The sequence below is a fragment of the Molothrus aeneus genome, chromosome 1 (assembly GCF_037042795.1).
Source record: "Molothrus aeneus isolate 106 chromosome 1, BPBGC_Maene_1.0, whole genome shotgun sequence".
In the NCBI taxonomy this organism is placed as follows: domain Eukaryota; kingdom Metazoa; phylum Chordata; class Aves; order Passeriformes; family Icteridae; genus Molothrus; species Molothrus aeneus.
The window spans coordinates 7935108-7956389 of NC_089646.1; the positions used below are offsets into that span (position 1 = coordinate 7935108).

The window sequence follows — 21282 nt, forward strand, 5'->3', positions numbered from 1 at the left end:
GGACATTATCACCTTGATCACTGCAGTGAGCATGGGTTGCTCCCTCCAAAAAAGATAGATTGTAATGGGAATAGAAATGGTCCAGAGAAAGATTAAGAGCATGACAGAAGCATGGAAATGCACAATAAAAAGAATCGCCCTGAGTTATTAAGAAGTTATGTAAGGATAGAAAATAAGGAAAAAATACGAAGAACTCAAGCTCTTTTCATTTAATAAGGGCATTCTTTGGATTTAATCTCATCTGCTGAAAGTTCTTTACCCACTGAGAAGGTAATTTTGGACAGAAGCTTGATGAGAATTGGAAGGAAGGAGCAGTCATTCTTTTGGTGTAACTATTTTTCACCCATTGCATTCAAACCAGGTGTTCATAACAGCCCTTTTGCTTTGCACATCAGCACAGCTGTCTTCTTAGCAACAGCTGGTGCTTCAAGACCAACAGGACAAAGGCAGTAACAGGTGCATGATGTTGGTTCTGTGGTAGAGAGAGGGAAAGGAGCAAGAAGAAGGGAAATAAGGAATTCAGGAATCTTTTCTGGGGTTTGGTGAGGACTCTGTGTAGCAGCTGACCCAGCAACTGCAGGCAAATCAAACCAATGGGCCATGCTAAGGAAAAGCTCCTCCCTCATCATGGAATCATAGAATGGTTTGGGTTGGAAGGGAAATGAAAGATCATCCATTTCCAACCCCCTGCCATGGGCAGGGACCTATTCACTAAACCAAGTTCCAGAGCTCCATCCAACCCAGCCTTTAACACTTCCAGGGATGGGGCAACCACAGCTTCTCTGGGCAGCTTTTCTATTGCCTCACCACTCTGCTTAGCTGACATGAATTTTTTTCATTCCATCATCAGTTGGTTTAAAAATGATGGGATTTTACCTATAATTGCAAAATGTTTCTCCATTAGTGTCTCCCTTGCAGCTGGGTGCAGGAAGACTGCTCTCACCCAGGTGCCATTTCCTTCCCTCAGTGCCATCTCACTCAGCACACCAGTCTCCTGCACTGAATCTAATTATTATTAATGGTTCTTTGCGTGTTGAAGTGTTGAAAGTGTTTCCATTGGCTCTGTAGCAGGGTGCCCTCTTGTGACCGCTCCAAAATCAGAAATCGTGCACTGGTAACCTGTTGTGTTGTGAGGGTCCCCAGGCTGAGGTGAGAGGTGAGAATTTGACTCCAAGTCCCCAGAAGGCTGATATATTATTTTATGATATGAAATTATATGCTAAAACTGTACTAAAGAAAGAGAAAGGATACAGACAGAAGGCTAGAAAAGAAAACAATAATGAAAACCCATGACTGACTCAGAGTCCGACACAGCTGGCTGTGGTTGGCCATTAATTAAAAAGAATTCACATGTTTGGATAAACAATCTCCAGACCACATTCCAGAGGAGCCAAACATGGAGAAGCTGAGGCTTCTCATCTTCCCAGGAGAAGAAATCCTGGCAAAGGGATTTTCATAAACTATCACAGTGATAGTAACCAAAACGTGTATTGGGGTCTTGGATTTCGTCTCTTGTCTGCCTTGATTTTCAAAAGCCTGAGGTCAGGGTGATGGCCACGACTCTGACAGATTCCTCACACATGAAGTTAGACTTCATCACAATCATTCCTCACCAGACACATCTGAAATAACAGGCTGACATAAGAGGGACTGTGAAATATTGCACACAAAGATAATTAAAACTTCACCCGCAGCTGCACACAAAGCATATCTGCTTGTTAACATACAGCAGTCTCCTTCAGTCTGCACTGAAATTTAAGTAATCTTCCCATGGTAATAATAATGAAAAGTAAGAAAAAACACTTTATGTGTTCTTCCTGCCCATCATGGCCATTAACAAGTGCAATTTGTTTAGGGGCAAAGAGAAGGAGGCAAGGGAATGCACAGAGAAATTAGGTAAGCGAGCCGTGGGTCACATTTTAATGAAAATTTATTCATGGATTCCTTTTTTTTCCTCACTGTCAAGTGGATTATTACATTTAGGTGCAACACTTTGGATCATGCACTCTCCTGTGTGAAGCCAAACCAAAAGGCAGGAAAGATCTGGCGTATCTGGCAGAGAACAGGGAGGTCACTGGGTGATGCTGCACTGGCCTGGGGCACAGCCAGGGAGGGCTTGGAGCAAGGTCCAATATTGGACCTTGCATGGAACAAGCCAAGCTGGGTGCCACCAGCAGGAGTGGTGACTTGGGCTCCCATCTGAGCTAGAATCTACAGTGGGAAAAGCCCTGGAATTTTTATATCCCAGTGAAATCTGTGCCATTGTGTATTTGGGGCTGTGCACCCACCCCAGTCACTCCATGGAGCTGGGATAAGCTGATTCCTGCTACCTGTTGGCTGCACTTTTTTTTCTCTCTTCAGTTGCATGATGAAACTGTGAAAAATATGTAGGGTGTGGATAAAAGCATTAAGGACCATTTTCTGGCAAAATAGTTGTCTGGGGTTAAATTGCTTCTGGCCTGTGTTGAATGTGAAATGTTTCCAGCAGGGAATCAAAGGGATGAGTGTAATCTGCTGTCTCCAGCTGTCCAGTAACCCAGGGGTCATCCCTTCTCCTCCTAGAACATCTAGCATTTGAAGAGCACATGGCACAAGTACAGCTGAACAGGAGAGTGAGATGGCAGAGAATTTTTAAGGGAGATTTCTCAGCTCTGGAATACAACAAAGATCATCTCAGTCTGGTGCATTCCACTCCTCCCCCCAGGCATTAGAAAGATAAATTGAGGTCACCAAGCAACAAGGTGTGAGGTTGCAGTGGTGTTGTTAAGGTTTTGCAGCAGTTTTGTAATCAAGATGGTTTGCTCTGGATGGAATAAAAATGGATTTAGACCAGAGAATGTCTCATTCAGTTTTTGCCTAATTGTAGTGTCTCTCTTTTTGCCCCTCTATGGGTTATGAAAGCAGATAGAAGTTGGGAAGGAGTAATTTGAAGTTGAAACAAGGTCTCAGTTTCTCACATGCATTTCAGCTCCTCATGCCTGTGCCACTGAGTCATGATCTGAGCCCACAGTATTGTATTTGTGTTTCTCCCAGAGGAAGGAAGTAGTGATGAATCTGACTCCATGTTCCCAGAAGGTTAATTTATTATTTTATGATACTATATTATATTAAAGAATACAATACTAAACTATACTAAAGAATACAGAAAGGATACTTACAGAAGGCTAAAAAGATAATAATGAAAACTTGTGACTCTTTCCAGAGTCCTGACACAGCTTGGCCCTGATTGGCCAGAGAGTCAAAACAACTCACACCAGAATCCAATGCAACAATCACCTGTGGGTAAACAATCTTCAAACATTCCACATGAACAAAACAGAAGAGAAGCAAATGAGATAATTGTTGTTTTCATTTTTCTCTGAGGCTTCTCAGCTTCCCAGGAGAAAAATCCTGGGCAAAGGGATTTTTCAAAAAATGTGAATATAACACCACAGGGTTCCCAGACTGGGGCTCTTTGAGGAGGAGTTCATCCTCACAAATGGGGCAGGAGCAGAATTTTACCTGGTTTCAAATTTAGGATCCGAATTTTAAAGGTGTGCTTTGCCTGTATTTCAGGCTTGCTGCTGAACTAGTTTTGTTTTTTTTCTTTTTTGGCTTGAATCTTGAAGGACTTGGGATTAGATAAAAAAGAGAAACACACCAGCATTGCTGATTTTTATAGTTTTAAGTTTTCCCAAGACTCAATCTCTTGGAGCTTTTGACAAGTTAATTTACAAGCCTGCTAGAGATGCACGTTGATGTGGGAATTTTCCTGAGCTATAATTGTGTTTTATTTTACTGGTAGTGCTGTAAAAGCACTATATTGGTGCACCAAGTGCAACTGCATTGAGATGATGAGCAATTAAAACCACTTCTTACATAATAAAGCACATTCTATCTTGTTGCACTTACTTAATATACCAATTCAATGTGTTATACAGTATTTAGCTAGATTACAGTAAATCACCTATTTAAAGAAGTTTTTCTTTCAGCCTTGCATGTGGGGAAAAAAGTGCTGGGAACAGTAAAAGGATAATGACCCATAATGGCAGAGAGCTAAAAATGGGATTCCAGTTGTCTCCTGGAATTAAAGGCTGTAGCAATGTTGTTAAAGACAAGCTGTTCTCTATCCCCTGTTGCTCCTTGTATCAGCATCACAGAGTGTAAGAAATTCTTGTTTATTTCTTCCAGGCAAAGTAGCAAAGAGGAAGAAAAAGGAGTTCCTGGTGGGGGTAGGTGGATTGAAAGAGGCAGGGGCTGTGAAAAATTATGAATGCCAAACTCTACAGGGTCCATCCCTAAGGAAAGCTCACTGAGGGCACAATGAAGCTGTGAGCATGGAAATGGGTTTTTGCTGCTCTTCCCTATTTGTGATCCTTGCCTCCCACTTTCTGTTATCCCAGCCTACTGCAGGCACCAGGGGACAGGGGCTGAGAAGCCTTCCCTGCATTTTCTCCCTGGGAAGCAGCACATATCAAAACAGTCTTTGCTTCTGCTGTGGGGAGGGAATTTCAGAGTCAGTTGTTTGTTGGGTACACGCTGTAAATATCAAATAGATGCACTGCAGCGTGTCTTGAAAGAGCAACACATCACAGCATTAAATGCATCATCCCAACAGCCTTCTTTCCACCTGAGCTTGGGATTGCATCTCTCTGGACACCTGAATTGGGGCTGATTGTGCTTTTCTTTTGCATTCTGATCTGTGTGGTGAAGTTTTGCAGCAGTCAGTGAGCAGGCACAGTCCTGGCATTTGTTCAGCCTCTGTTCTCAGTGCTTTTCTGAGGAGTAAATTCTGCCTGCCCCAAGGGGTGTAGGTCTTGGGGGGCCATTCTCCTACCTGACTCCTGATAGGCAGATACTGTCCTAAGTGAGTCAATAATTCTGCAGGCCTGGTAAAGAAGATGTGATTTTCCCTTTCATGAATGCAAAGAAAAATAAGTATTTCCATAAATCTGCCTGTGTCCATCCTTCTCCCTGCTCATGCCATCCTGCACCTTATTCCTCGTTTGGTGCTTTTTAATATTTGCTGGTTTGGGGTCTTTTCCTGACAGTTTCTATTTCCTCTGTGAATTTACCCTGTTCTGTTGTTTTCCACTCTGCTTCCAAAAGCCACTATATCCAAAAACCTCAGGTCCCCTCTCTCAAAACCAGTCCCTGAAGACAGCAGGCTCTCTGAAGATAGATGCTTCTGCTGCATCTGGCAGGATTAAAGGGTTTTTTTAGGGTTTTGGCCCCTCACACAACAACCTGTTAACCACAGCTTGTGCTATTTCCTCACCTGTGACACTCAGAAATACCATTTTTATAGGAATTTCAGAGTCCCCCCAGGTCTACTTTCCCTGTGAGCTGCTCACCTGCTCTGCGGGGATGGTGCTACTGAACCTCCATGCCTGGTGCAGCTGCTGAGCTGCTCCCTCCCCTCGGGCTCTGCTGTGTGCCTGGGTTGTGGCTGTGGATGTTGATGGTCACAGCTGAGCCCAGCCTGCCTGGGAAGCAGTTCAGGCATGAGCTGGGTTCATTCAGGGTTCTGCTCCCTCAGACACCACTGCAGTGTGAGCTGCCGGCCGCCCCCAGTCCTGGAAACAAGGCAACCACTGCAAGCCAGTGGGCTTTTCCTGTGTGCTGCAGGTCACCTATGGGTGGTCTGGGTTTGCTTTCTGCAGCTGGACCCTCCTCTTTGGCCCTGGTGAGCGTGTGCTGGCATGAGAGCTCATGCCCAAGCCCCAGGGCACAGCCACTTCTTTCCCCACTCTGGTCTCCATCCACAGTCCCCAGTGGAAGCCCCTTCAACACTGAGAACAGAGGCTGAACAAATGCCAGGACTGTGCCTGCTCACTGACTGCTGCAAAACTTCACCACACAGATCATAATGCAAAAGAAAAGCACAATCAGCCCCAATTCAGGTGTCCAGAGAGATGCAATCCCAAGCTCAGGTGGAAAGAAGGCTGTTGGGATGATGCATTTAATGCTGTGATGTGTTGCTCTTTCAAGACATGCTGCAGTGCATCTATTTGATATTTACAGCATGTACCCAACAAACAACAGCCTCTGAAATTCAGTTCTGGGGCTCACCTGACCCTTCAGAAAATTTGCTGATCTGCTAAACAAGCAGCAGATTTTTTTTTAAACTCCACTGTCTGATCCTCACTGTCTGATCTCTTTCCAAAAGAATACAACTGTAATACATCCTGTTGAAAATACCAATTGTCTGAAGAAACCTCTGTCCTACCATTGCAATCCTCCTGCCTGTTATCTTGTTAGATGGTGAATGTTGTCCAGGTGTGTCTGATCAATACCTGCCTGGGAGGACTACAAGAAGCCCTTGGCTGGTTCAGGAGCTGCTGTCACCTCAGTGAGGGTGGGCTCAGCCTGATAGGGGGGCCCTTGAAAATGTTAAAGATAGACTCTGAAAATGTTAGGCTTTGTGTTTTGCCAGATCATTGCACCTGGGTAAGCCGTATGATAAATGATATAATTGTTAGATGTGATGATTTTTTAATAATTAAGTATAATTATTGTATAATCATAAGAAGAATCATGAGAAACTGTGTTAGAAATTTATAGGGGGGCCATGAGGAGCCATGCTTGGTTGAAATCTATGTATACAATAGAACAATATAAGTTTAATAATTAACATGAAAGTTATATAACCATAGAATATAAAAACATGTTCATCCCAAATGCATATCAGCGTCAGATTTGGGTTGGAACCCCTGACACCCAGAGCTCTTCAATAAAGCACCTACATATAATAATTTTCGTGATTATGTGTTTCTGAACGCTAACAAACCTGGCCAAGGGCTGAGTGATGCTGAGCACCACGCTGGGCAGGGCTGCAGGGCTCCTGCAAGACTCCTTCAGATGTAAAACATCAAGGATCTGACTGCTTTGGGTCATTAAAAACCCAAAAACGTTCTTTTCTCCCCCATGAGGAATGACAGAAGGGTGCCAGGGGTCTCCTGGTGGCCCTGTGACATTTGCTGTGCCAGTGCAGAGCTCCATCCCAGCATCCCTGCACGTGGCCTGGGGCAAAGTGACCTCTGTCCCTCGGGAGGGGACGCAAAGGTCCCACAGGAGCTGCTGCTCTCTGCTCTCCTGACACAGGGTAACGTTTGCCAGCCCTGCTGCTATCTGGAGCCTCGTTTATCTGAAGTGCCTTAGAGCAACTTCAGGACTCAAATTTCCTTTATTCACCAATCTTCCTTAATCTTGGGGATTGAAAATGATAATTCCCTCGATGCTGGCTTTCATCATACTGAGACTCATTCAATTTTCTTTCGTGTCTGTTGATCAGGACTTAAGAAGATGCCTTTTCCTCAAATCTGTTGATCTAAAAGACTGGATTAGCCTTAACAATTCTGACTCTACCTTCTCTCTTTCACTGTCTCTTGCTGCTGACTTGATGCATCTGAATTTCATAACCTTTATCGTCGACTTTTCATTCATCAGTTATAAAAATTATAGAAAATTACAATTTCATTAAACTATTTTTAGAGCTGGATTTTTTTTTTTTGTTCTCATATTTTATTGCTCAGTTTTGCTTTCTGCTTCCCACAATCTCTGACAAATAATGAAAGTTTCCCTCATACACATGGTCCTGCTAGTATCTTATAAACCAGTCTCTCCTCTCTGGTAATGTGGACTTCAGAGGAGCTTTACTGCACTAAAGTTTTGGGCACTGATGCTGTGTTTTTGTCAATGGATGTAGTTCCTTCAAATTCTTTGCACTCAAACTTACTCCTTCTAGAAGTGAAGTTGTCCCAGACCTTCTTGTCCTCTGTGGTGAGCTGTTTTGTCTGGTGTTCTGTCTGTGCTGCTCCTGGTGAGGGCTCAGTGACTTCAAGGGACACGAGCTCCCTCTCCCTGGGTCTGTTTTCTCTGCCTGTGCATTTCCTGACTGAATTCAAGACACAGAAGCAGATGGGGTTTATGATTTCACCTGTTCTGCTTAGCAGGTTTTTAAAAGTTTCTCCCCAGGCCTCCCCACTCCTCAGCACAGGCTCTGTAGAGCCCCAAGGCTGATCCATTATTTCTGGTAATCATTGTTTTTTGCAATCAGTCACTTTTTTCCAAGTGTGACTACACACCTGTGCCTACATTCACAGTCAGAAAATGTGATATACCACTCAGACAATTCCTGGAAGATGAAAGAGGGATGAGGTGTTGGAAAAGTGAACTTTGTTATTCAACCATAGGATCAGAGAGAGGTTTGGGTTGAAGAAGCTTTAAAGACCACCCAGTTCCAACCCCATTAGACACCTTTCACTAGACCAGATTGCTCAAAGCTCCAACCATCCTGGCCTTGAACACTTCCAGGGATGGAATATCCATGACTTTGGTGAAGAACAGATGGAAAAAATCCAAAAAAGATTGAAGAAATTGAACAAATGGCTGCATGCCTGAAAATTATAATTTTCGGCATCATTTATACTGAACACCAGCCCCAAAGAAAGGCAGATATAAAAAATGAGATACAGTGATGACCTTTATCAGCTCTGGTGACAGCTATAAATCAGGCTGCAAATTCTCATCAGCTTGCTGGACAGAATCCATTACAGACAGAGGCCACTGCATTGCTTTCTGGCTTAGATTGAGGTATGTCCCATTTAAAAAAGTGCTCTTGCACTGGAATAAATCATACATTTCAAAACAGAAGTCCAGGAATATTATTCATCTTTTGAGGACTAAGACCCAGCTAAACTTCACAGTGTTTTGTTTGGAGTATAATGCAGATCAATTTGTTCTTCTCTTAAGCAGACCAATTTTCTGTTCATTAACTCAGACAGTGTGTTGATGGCTGGTATTGAATATAATGGCAAGATTTAGAGCCCTAACAAATCAGCACTGCTTCATTTATTCTTTTTTTTATGCATTCTAAAAGTACATGCGGCAGATTAGCACCTGATTTTAAACTTGTTACGGTTTAACAAATAATGGGAAAGTCTGTTATCTCCTACTTCCAACCATGGAACAACTTTTATGTAATCTTGAAGTTTCACCGTTTATTAAAATGTTATGGGGGTTTTTTGGAGCATAAGGAGCAATAAAATTTGGTAGCAATGTCATTATGGGCAGTAATGTGAATTCCATCAGTTCCTGCAATGTTCAAGAAACAGCTTCACAGACTCATTAGATTAATAGGCTACTTTACCTATGTTCTGAACTTGTAACTGAATTTCATTGCTCTTTTCTTTTCTGTAATTAGGAAACATCCTGAGAGCCTTACAATTATCCAAATGTTTTGCTGGCCATGCTTAAAACATGATTTTTTTTTCTGTCTGGAACTTAGTGCGGATTGGAAAACATTCTGTGTTGTTGACAGAGGGTGATTATTAAAGCAGTAATAATTTTCAATATGTCTGATAATTAGGTAATAGTCTGTGTCTCAGTTGAATTTTTCCTGTTTTTTTTTTTTTCTGGAATGCCTGAAATATTTCTGGAAAATAAAAATTTAGGCTGCATATTTTCCTTTTATAACAATGCTTCAGACTTTGTGGCCTGAGTATATAAAGACCAGGTTTGTAAAAAGCATTAAATCTTTTTTGCCTTACTTCCTAAATTGTTGGCATAAATATTTTCTTAAGGATCTGGACACAGAAGCTGGAAGTTGGAGTTATAAATAAGTTAGTGCTGGATCAGACCCCAGGGATTGTTTCTTCTGGCATATGGTCCAGGACAAGGGCAAATACTTAGGGAAGATTCTGAAAAGCAGGCAAATCTCTCAAGTTGAGGATTCAGGATATTCCTTTAGCCCCTCCCAATGGCTGGTTCATGAGCTTCCTGAAAAGGATTCCCCTTCAAGACATCTAATCTTTGAGGGATTTTTCTTCCATTTTTCTGATTCTAGTTTGAATCCACCTGCAGCCCTGGCACCTGCTCTCTTCTGGTACTGTGACTTCCACAGTTTGTTTGCCTTCAGCATGAAGAAATAATCCCTTTTATTTGTGTTGAACCTGACACTGACTGGTGTCATCTGCTGCCTTCCAGTATTTATTTTGGAAAAGGCAGGGAATAAGCATCCCTTATTTATCTTCTCCATACTACTTATGAATTTTTTGACTTCTGTCCTGGCTCTGTTCAATCAGTTCTTTCTCAAGTTCCTTAGTTTGTTCAGTCATAAATTGTATGAAGAAATACTTTAAAGATAAATGTAAGTCAATCTAATTCAAATCCTTGGGTTTTTTATTCAAGACAGAAGTTTCTGATAAAATTTATTCCATAATTTAAAATAAAGTTATGCTTTGAGAACTATGCCTATGAGTCTAAAAGGCTATTGCTCTGATTTGGACTCTGAGAATCTTAAAGTCTCTAAAACCTTGTGGTTTTGAGAGGATCAACTGTGTTGCAGCAACCATTTGCCCTTCCAGAATCTGACTCATCCCAATCTCAGAGCAGATTTCTTCCTCTTCCACTTATGTGTAAATCTGTGATATGGAGGAAGAAACTTCTTATATTGACAGCAATAAGTAGAGCATAGAAGATTTTCATCTGCATCTTCAGAGCATTTTATAAATCTGGTTAGTGACTGTGATGAGGATTACCATCACCAGGTTGGAAATAAAAGACTGGAACATGGATAAGGGCTATGCTAAGTCGGTACACCCAGGTTTTGAAAGAACCAAGTCTCCAAACCCAGCGCTGCCTTTAGCAGGTGACCCCAACTGGGCAGTGCACACCTCTGCAGTTACAGTGAGCGGGGTTTGTGCTTGTACCTGTCTTACAGGGCTTAAACTCAACTTTGACTCATCCCAGGACACCCCATGGGTAATGTTAAACCATCCACATGTCCTTAGCTCTTGCTGCATCATGGTGACATTCCTGGGGCAGCCACCATAATGGTAGGTGGTGAGGAATTGTTTCCCTGACTGGAGCTGCAAGCAGAGGTTTGGTAGGATCCATCAGTTCTCAGTTTAGCCAAGCTGCAAATAAACCATAACCCTAGTCCTGTGCCAAGAAAAACTACTGATTCCTTCAATGGCAGAGTGCTTGGGACTAAGGTTTTATGTTTTATCTGCAGGGCAGTGCATGTAAGCACTGATCAGACTTGAACTTCAGTTTATGACATCCCTTTATTGTTGTAATGTTTTTCATCCTGAACTTTTGCCCTGCTACCTAACCCTCATTTGGAGTCCCTTTCATATGTCTGCCCCAGCCTTTCTGTCAGGCAGGCTGTGTGCTTTGAGAGCTGGACACTGTCTCCAGTATTTTTGTTCTTGACCACCTGTCTTGAGAGCTGGAGTAGTCCCAAAATGCACAGAGACAAGGTGATTTGCCTTGTTTCATGTGCAAATGGTGACTTCTCTGCATGTTTCTCCTGCTGGTATAAGTCTGCAGCACAAATGTCAGAGTTGGAGCACAATATTAGGTTCCAGAATCTGCTTTGTTAGGGGATCATCTGCTTTTCACTTCCAGAGATTTTCCAGGCTTATTAAACTCCTACAGAGACTGCGGAACTGAGAAACCTTTAATCATAAAGAATGGGTTTTTTTGACCTTGTTTTCTACACTAACTATACAGCATGCTGTGTATGTGCATTCAAACCAGGTCAGTCTTGCATTCATCTAAGGGAAAGTGTGGCACCACAAACATATGTCAAACACCAACCACATTGTTTTATGGCTGTCCTCAAAGCCACTTTTAGCAATAGCTGTGTTAAAAAAATAATTTGAGTTCTTCAGAAAAAAAGTTCCCAGCAGTACTTTTGGTTTTAAGTCCATAATTAGGTTCCACACAAACACAATTTCAGATTTCCTTAATGACCTTTTGTTTTCCTCCTTGCAGATAATGAATTCATTTATAGAAACCAGAATGGCACAGTGATTCTGAGGAATGTCGAAACCAACAGTTCAACAATATTAATAGAAAACAAAAAAATTGTAAGTATTTTCTATGACAAGTAGCTGAATTTCACAGCTCTCTTGCAGTTGGATCAGTAAAGCAGAAAATGACTTGGGTTTCAACTCCATGTATTGTCAAGGAGAAGCAATTCCCTGGTGCTACAATGGGCTATGCAGTGATGGATAATGTGAGATTGAACTCCAGCTTTTGTTATTATTCTGCAAGCTCAGTTTCTCTCATACTTCTGGAAAGTATCATATAGAGATTTGTAGCTTGTCTTGCATATCATATATAATTGAAAGATGCATAATTCTTATCTCTGAATGCTTAATAAAAAGGACAGTCGATATAACTTACTGTCTATTGCCATTCTCTACATCCCTCCATGCAAATACTTACTTTTTATTTGTGCATTTGCTGATTTTTCTTGCCTAATAGTTGAAATGTGATTTCAGTGGTTTTTATGAGCAGTGTTAAGGAAAAGAAGTGGAGTTTTATTTGAGGGAAACCCTAATTGTGGGAAGAAGTTAGTAGGTGGCTATTAAAATGAATGTAAAGAAAACAAAGTCACATCTGATACAGAAGATTGCTTACAGTGATAGAAGTGTTTTGTAGCATTGTTTTGTGTAGTAGATGAAACCAGCATTGTGGCAGAGGTTAGTACATCAATTGTATTAATTATTTTTTAATGAGACAAAGAATTTATTACTGAATTATTATGTCAGGGCCCAAATTTAAACTTCACATGCTGCATTTAACCTTCAAACTTTACTGCATCACATAAGCAATCTTCTTTTACCAGAGTGTAACCCCTTTCTTTACAATTCTAAGGGAATGGGCTGTCTTCCTTTAATGTCAAGGTCTGCTGAAGTCAAATTACTTCCATTTGGCCTCTTGTTTATTCCACTGGTTTTTAATTATTGCCATTTGTAAGAAAAGCAGAGTGCTACAAGAAAATCCTACATTTTCATGCCATTTTCCACCCTACTGTCTGCTCTACCTCTGTTCCTCTGCCCTCTCAGTAAATGCATCTGCAGGTCACCTCCACATTAATGCACAAAGCCCCAGTGCAAGAGCCACCGTTACATTCACTCAGACACATCTTTTTCCTCTTCCTTCCCAGCCCTGGGGCAGAAAACTTCTCTAATTGGTCATGTTTTCCTTCCCCATGTTATTAACATAAAATTAAATAAAATCTGTCTTCTGTAAATAAAATCTGTCTTACTGCTGACCCTGCTGGTGCCCAGGGCCCCCCATCCCTCCCCATCCTGAGCTGCTCTGGGTCAGCAGCCTGTGAGATGTCCCAGAGAGCTGCTGGGTGCCTCTTCCCTGGAAATGCTCAGATCAGGTTGGATGGAACTCTGAGCAGCCTGGTCTGGCTGAAGTTGTCACTTGTCAGGACTCAAGACATCTTTTTGGCTGTCTTGAGCAGCTGAGACTCTTGTTAGGGGTCTCAGAGACTTTGACACAGAGCTTAAAATGCTTGTAGTTTTGATTATGACTTGTGGAGCAAGTTATTAACTTTAGATGAAAATCTGCAAGCTAAGATAAATTAAGTAGAATGATCGTGAATTTATCACAAGATGAAAAAATAGATTTTGGGGGTTTTTAGAATGAAGATTCAGAGAGCAAGATGGAGGGATCTGGACATGTCCAGCTTTTCTTCTTCTTCTTCTCCTTCTTCTTCTTCTTCTTCTTCTTCTTCTTCTTCTTCTTCTTCTTCTTCTTCTTCTTCTTGGCCTCCATCTTCTGCTGTGATGTTGGCATTTTTAGATTGGTTTAGAGTAGCAGCTCACTGTCTAACACAGGTGATAGGTATTGGAAAGTGATTGTAAACATTGTACACATAGTTTTTAGTATAAAGACATAACACCACCCCAGGGGCAGAGAGAATGCCGCAGACTGTCTTGCTGAGCAGATCTCAGCTAGACAAGAGAAAAAATTTTATAGATAAGATACAATAAACAACCTTGAGACCGAGAAATGAAGAGCCCTGACTCCTCCTTCAAGTGCCAGGCTGAGAAAAGAGACTTTCTAACATTTCTCAAAGTCAGTCTGACCAGCAAGAGACCCCAACAGTCCCTGCTCATTGCAGGGGGTTGGGCTGGACAGCCTTTAAAGGTCCCTTCCCACCCAAACCTTTCTGTGATGGTGCCACCTGTCCCCTCTGCTTCTGGCCATCCCCACAGCACATCCATCCTTGCTGGCCTTGGGGAGGACTTTCCCCAATTCCCCTTTCAGTTTTGCCCTGTGGGACTCTCTCAAGGACTTAGATGTAATTTGTTGGGTGAGAGGGTGAGATTTACAAGGCAGTGCATGAGTGATGTGTTAGTGGCACCTCTCTTTGACCTTGGTGCCATCTGTGCCAGCAATGCATTATATTGAAACATGCTGGGGAGGAGAAATGGCTTCACTACACAAATGAAAAGTGGAGCTGGAAAAAGGAGGTAATTCCTGGCAGGTCTGAGATAGCCTGGCACCTCTTCTTGTTAGCAGGATTTACAGTGCTGATTTTTGCAGAGCTCAGGTCAGGGTGCACTGGATCACTGCAGCATCCCAAAAACTTTTGACTGGGGAAAACAGAATAGTTTTCCTCTGGGTTATCTTAATTGAGGGAGGTAGTGGTGTCTTTATTATTAATTTGCTCCAGAAGCTATTTACATTTATCTTCTGCACTGGCCAGTGAATACAGATAATGAGAGGAAATTAATAAATTGCCATTTATCAGAGCTTTCTACTAACTACTCCCTACACCTGCCACCTCACCAGCCACTGTGCAGTAAGGAAAATTCTGGGTTTTTTAATATAGCTGCCTGCTCTGAGTCACAATGCATTCATTCTTTCTCTTACGAGTGCCCACATAACATTTCTGGGGTTTGAAAAAGAAGATTCTATATTTTTGAAGACACTTAATTCTGGCAGTATTCTTCATCCTTAGACAGATGACCATAACCATTAGTTCTAGGTGTCATTAGCTTGAAAACTGATGAATATTTGTTTCAAAACTGTGTTTATTTCCAGGTCTCCTTGAAGGCTATCCGGTACGAGGTGTCACCTGACAGGGAATATGCACTGTTTGCCTTTGATGTTGAACCTGTAAGTAAACAGATTTGATTTCAAAATACACAGCCAGTGGCAAACTTTTCTTTTTTTTTTATTTTTTTTTTTACTTTTATGCCAGCAAGATGATATTTGAAATTAATTGCTTCCTATGAAAGAAAGCAAGAAACCCCCTCACTTAGCAATTCTGAGAGCATGTCACACTGCCATCTAGTAGAGGAGAAAGGTATAAATTAGACTGAGGAAACACTGTCACTGCCAGGGTTTTATAGCCTCTGGGAGGGGGATTGTAAGGACATGTCTTTGCTACAAGGATTTCTATTCCTCTTCTGTGATTTTTTTTTCCATAGTGCCTTTTTCCATCACCCTATAAATTTCTTTCCCAGAACAAAAAGCTACTGTCAGTGTCTCCCACAACTGAAATAATACATTAATTATGGTGTCACCATTCCCAGTGCTGCAGTTAGGCTTGAGCTATCACTTTCATTATAAATCCTTTTCTTCTGAGGGCTAGGTATAAATCATTTGTAAAAAATCACCATTAGGTTGATACTAAGTTCTGGATTACAGCAAATTTTTTACCAGACTTCAAAAGGGAAAAATGTAATGAGTCATTTTTAAATGATAACCAAAGAATCAAACATGGGGGAAGCAATTCTTCTGCATGAATAATATTTTTGTCTTTCTCAATTCTGCTGGTATAAGGCCTGAAATGTTTGAGTGATAGCTATGCTGTACTACTTGGATGAACTATAAGCCCTATATATTTTGTTTCCATAGTCTAGAATTCTTCAAAATTAAAATAATTAATTTACTGACAGCTGTAATTGTTTTTTTCCATAATGTAAATAACATTTCAGCTGCTAACCAAAGGAAATTTGTGGATCCTTTAGGCATTCAAAGTTGCAACTCTGTTGCTTATCTGATTTCTCTGCTATCATCTTTGTGGTTATTCCTGGCTTGGTGCTATGAAAGTCAGAAAAAACATGTCTGGTTTTAAAAGAAGGGAAAATAAAACTATATCAGAAACTTAAGGAGTAATTCATAATGATTTTTCCTGGGAAATTACTGGTGGTGGTAGGACTTCACTTACCTGAAGCTTAGCTGAGTTTTAGACAAAGATGGATGGGGAAGTGTAAGTTAATTCTAAACATGGAAAAGACAGCCTAAGGGTCACTGAGCAAGCAAAGCCTTCTTTCAAATTTCCCTGCCTTGTAAGCCAGAGATGTTTTGCAAAATGCAGTTCTTTTAGTGGAAATCAGCCTTGGTCTGTGGAAGCCCTGTGCCAACTCTGCTCAGATGGACTGTGAGAGCTGAAAGAGCCCTGAGGAAGGAGGGCTTCCTCAGTTCCTCTCAGAATGACAGAAAAATGCCTTTAATGACAAAACAAAACAAAACAAAAACTTAAAAAAACCCCAACCAAAAAAAAAAAAAGAGAGAAAAAGTTAAATTTCTGAAAAACATTAATGAGAAAATAACTTTATTCTCAACTTTTATCCACTGAAAGGACTGCACACTCTGAAGCTCTGAAAGAAGCAGAGTTAGGGGGACTTTTACAGCCCAGACTTTGTGTTCAGTCTGTGGAGCAGTGCTTGATGTGGGCAGTGTGGCAGGAGAGCCATGGGAATAGAAGGGGATGGGCTGGGTGTGCTTCCTCTGCATCCTCCTCTCTGCATGTCAGTGATTGCAGACCTGTGAGTTTGAGGTACAGAAAAATACTGAGTCTGTGGTTCTTAAGATGCCTGTCTGCAGAAGAGAGAGCAGCAGACAGCCAGGTGCTCCCTGCATCACAGCACATCTTTTTCTAGAAAGGAAAACCCAGGATGGAGAGGTGAAAACATTTTTGGGAATGTTTCGGGATGTGGCATATGCTCACTGTAAGAGAACATTGCAAATTGTTCAGATATTCATATATAGCAAGAGTTTCTGAAGCAAAATAAAAGAAAACAAACCCTCTTTTATTCCTTTAAGATCCACATTTATGGAGAAAAGAAAATTTGTTGGGTTTGTTTTGTTTTGTTCTGTTTTGAAGCATGCTAATAGAGGGGTAGCTGGGTTCAGTCTTGGTTATTGCAGCCTTCAGCCATGATGGGTGGCTCTCTGTATTAAAATGGCAATAACTGCTAAATTATTTCTTCAGCTTTCTTCTCCCTTGGTATGCAGACTGTGGCTGCAAATAATTGCATGTTAGTTAGCTCTTCACATTTTCTGCATTTCAAACTGTATTCTTGGACAAAATTCAAATTACGCTGTTTTCTGCAACACAAGGAATTGATCAGCAAGGCCTTGGGCAGTTGTCCTTGTTGCAAAGTCAAAAGGAAATTTCAGGAGATGTATTGGCAGAGGACATGTCTTTAAAGTTTAATTCTACAATTTAATTGTAGAATTAATCCTTTTAATTTCAAAAAAGGAGCTTCTTGGAATTACTGCGTACTTATTTTTTAGCCATCAGAAATTGTTTCTTATTTTTTGGCATTTGGAAGTGTGATGTGCTGCCTTTTAATTGTTTGTGAGTATAGATATTTTCATCATTTTTTACACAGTACAGTTGTGCTGCTTTAATATGCATAGTATGAATTAATAATTTGTCTGAATGCTGAAATGAATGGATTCAGCCTCTATGTTTAATACCAGCCAGAAATAAACATCAAAGTAGAGGAGCACAATGTGTCACTCCAATGAAGCGGAATATTTTTAAGAAAAGTGCCACAAAGTCATTTCCTTCCAGTAATAGCTGCTTCTATATTTTTCTATTTATTTGCACAGAAGCATGTCTGCTCAGTGTTGGTCTGGGTGACAGCACTGACACCCACACTGGAATAACACAGCACTGAACTGCCAGACACCTATTTTGCAAAGACACTGAGGCAGCTAATGTGTGTTTTCCTGTTCCATCACTTCATCATTTTAAAGGATAATGAATTAAAGCACATTCCTTAAAAGATATTTCTCCCAGGAAGCTTGGCAGACAGCTGTGAAGCTGGTGTGGGTACATTGTGGCTAGTCTGGTTGTCAGATTTCATTGTAATGCTTTTTTTTTGCAGGGCTTATATTTACAGAAGTTTAATCTTTCAGGCAGCAATATTCTGGGTAAGCCTTGTGCTAATAGGGAGCTTTTCTAACCTTGAACACAGAAGATTTGTTCTTTTTCTGGAAAGGTCACAGGAAAGGCACCAAGCTCCTTTGTCTTGAAATACTCCCACAGTTTTTCTGCTGTTTATTTTTAGTTTCTTTACACCACAACAAGGTGCAACCTGACGCTCAAACAACAGAGTGATATTTTGGGAAAGCATTGGGGAATAAACACCTCCATGGAGAAACTTTGATTTGAAATCATCCTTCACCAAAACAAGTGTGTGGGGCTCTGATAGGAGGTTGAATAACCCCAAAACACGTGGGCAAATGGGGTTTGAACACAGCAGCTCAGCAGAAGGGGGGCAGAGGCTCAGGGCTGTCTCTGGTGGTGCCTGGCCAAGGACACTCTTGCCCAGCCCATGGCTCCAGCAGCACTGACAGGTGTGGCATTCACATCCTCTGAACAGGATCCCTTCACCCAGGGTTTTTCTCCTGCCTGAAAGGCAGTGAGAGGCCTCAGAGAAAAGGAAAACTGTAAGAGCCAAAATGAGAGACACAGGACTCCAGACAGCTCTTCAAAATGCATTTATTCCATCAAAGATGTTCCAGCAGTCCAGGGTCGTGGGTGACAGAGCCTGTCAGCTCCAGCTGCAGGCAGGCCTGGAGACTCTTTGGTTTTGGTTACAATGCATTCTATACTTTCCTTTGCTGAGCATCTTAATACAGCAGAACCAATCTATACCTTAACTTTTACCTATAGCCTATCATAACTACTGTAATTACCATATTCATGTTACTATTCTCCAATCACTAAAAGTTAGTACATTACAGTTTAAGCTAGAAGCTGGTTTTCAGTTTTCTTGCAGTGGAAAATTCTGAGACCTTTTTTCTACTTGCAACATTGGCAGGCTTGTTTGCCTGTGCTGTCTTTCTGCTTGGTAAAAACATCTTCTTGTTTGAGGTGGGTCTAAGTCATAAAAACCCCTTCTAACTAACACACCCTTTGCCTCCTTGGTTGTCCAGTAAGACTGGCTCAGCAATTCTTTTCTTCTATATCAAAACTTGCTTCCGCCTCTATTCCTTCATCTGACTCTACATTCAAAAATCTTTCTGCTAAGCATCCATATCTGTGAGACTTTCTTGTCAAACTTTCATCCTTCCCAACAGGAACCAATTCTCATCTCATTTGCTTCTCCTGTGTTTTGCTCATGTGGAATGTGTTTGGAGATTGTTTACCCACAGGTGATTGTTTCATTGGATTCTGGTGTTGTTTTGACTCATTGGCCAATCAGGGCCAAGCTGTGTCGAGACTCTGGAAAGAGTCACAAGTTTTCATTATTATCTTTTTAGCATTCAGTAAGTATCTTTTCTGTATTCTTTAGTACAGTATAGTATAGCATTCTTTAATATGATATAGTATAATAAAGTAATAAATTAGCCTTCTGATAAGATGCAGTCAGATGCATCATTCTCTGTCCTTGTTGGGTTGCCCGCTTTTACAACAGATGGGCAAGCTCTGTGTCCCCCATGTGCCTCCTGGGGACACACACAGGTCTTTGGGCTGGCACCACTTCTGTGGGTACCCCTGGTCTCCAAAAGGGGTCTCCCAAATAGCCAAGAGACAAAGCAACTTTTAAATCTCGAGGCATTTCTGTGACTGAGCTAAGAGTAAAGACGAGTAACTAAAGCTTGTGCAGCTTTGTGTGACAGTTACCAGTGGAGTTTGTGTAATGGAACAAAAGAAACAGAGGAAATATGTGAGAAGAAAGCCTTTTTACTGGAGTGATGTAGTGAGATGTTAAATAGTGAATATGTAGTTGCCTGTATTAGGAATCAGTGTTGTCATCATGCAAGAGAGGAATTAAAGCTGCCAAGATTCCTTGTAAAACTTTTTGCTCTTTGTCTCCAATTTTACCAGCCCATTGCTGTGTTTGTGCCAGTTAAGGGCAATTTCACTTAGAATGCTAGCTGATTAGCATGGACCAAACTGCAAAGGCTTCTGAACAAAGTTAGGGTTCGGAGGCTTTGGCAGATGATACAACAGATGCTGTTACCTATTTTGCATTAAAATAAATGTTTTTTTTATTCCAAATGACTGGAAAGAATTAATCATTGTTGTAATTAGAACACACTCAATAATTATTTTTTAGCCTAGTTCATGTGGTGAGTTCAATATTTCTGTTCTCCCTGCGTATATCTCTAAGACAAGTGGTGGGACCAAAGAGAGCTCAGAGAGACCCAGAGCAAACCTTAGACTTGGTATTTACAGTGTGAATAAAGTAAAAAAGCATCATTTATAGAAAGCAACATATTACTATTGTTGTTGTTAATATTTTTTACTATTTCTCCAAATCTGTTATGTGAAATGAAGGGGGTTTGTGCTTATGGTCCAATTACGACCTCATACTAATTTAATTAGTTGTGTGAAAACTAAAATAATGTAATGCTTGTTATTTCCAAAACACTAATGGATATAAATATTAATGAATCCTCACAACATCCTTTTGAGCTAGGTGATAAACATTATTATGATAAATATACCTCTAAAAATTGAACACTGTCATAACTATCATCAGTAATACTGCTCAGACTCTAGTCATGATATTTATTGCTTAATTGAAATGGATTTACCAGGCCTAGAAAAAGGCTTACATAAATCTATTTTCTTTATATGGCAATAAATATATTTCAAATTTATTTTTTTCATTCTCATCTAATGTTTTTTTCAGGAATGCTGAAAGTGTTTGGTAACTTCATGATAAAGTGAGCACAGATAGAATATTTCTGTCATAAAATAATGTTACCTGTTTTATTGATTTTTATTTAAGTGTTGGTGTTTGTTGTAAATTATTAGTTTTTGAAGGGGCCATTTTGAAGTGAAAAGCTTATGTTTATGGTTTTTCATATCCTCTTTTTAATGTGAATACAGTTTTGAATTGTTGCTCATAAATCAGAAGGACTCCACTATTGGAAATTGTACAATATAAGGACATTGTTCACTTATATCAAAGGCTGCTGGCTAAAATTATTTTTTCCAACATTTTCAAGCCTGAAGCACTGTAATTTCATATACTTGTGAGAAATAGTTACTGTTATTAGGATAAATAATGGATTAGGATAAAGCACTTACTAAACAGAAAGAAGAAAAGGACTCAATCCAAATGCTGTTTATATTAGTTAAAATATTTCTGTTACTACATCTGTGCATGTGTGTATCTTCAGGCAGAGTATCTTCTCCTTTCTCAATTCACCAACTGTATGAATGTAGTTGTGAATGAAGAATGAGTTGTATCACTGTAGTCATCCAGTGCTCTTTTAATGAGCAGAAAT

General features: G+C 40.7%; 1 protein-coding gene across 4 annotated transcripts in view; it reads left to right on the forward strand.

Annotated features, from left to right (window-relative positions):
* The window catches only part of DPP6 (dipeptidyl peptidase like 6), a 561667-nt gene that overhangs the window by 407180 nt on the left and 133205 nt on the right, over positions 1–21282 (forward strand). For all 4 annotated transcript variants that reach the window (XM_066551025.1, XM_066551034.1, XM_066551004.1 and 1 more), the window contains exons 4-5: positions 11761–11855; positions 14839–14913. In XM_066551025.1, coding sequence (XP_066407122.1) covers positions 11761–11855; positions 14839–14913 — 170 coding nt within the window. The remainder of the gene's footprint in view (positions 1–11760; positions 11856–14838; positions 14914–21282) is intronic.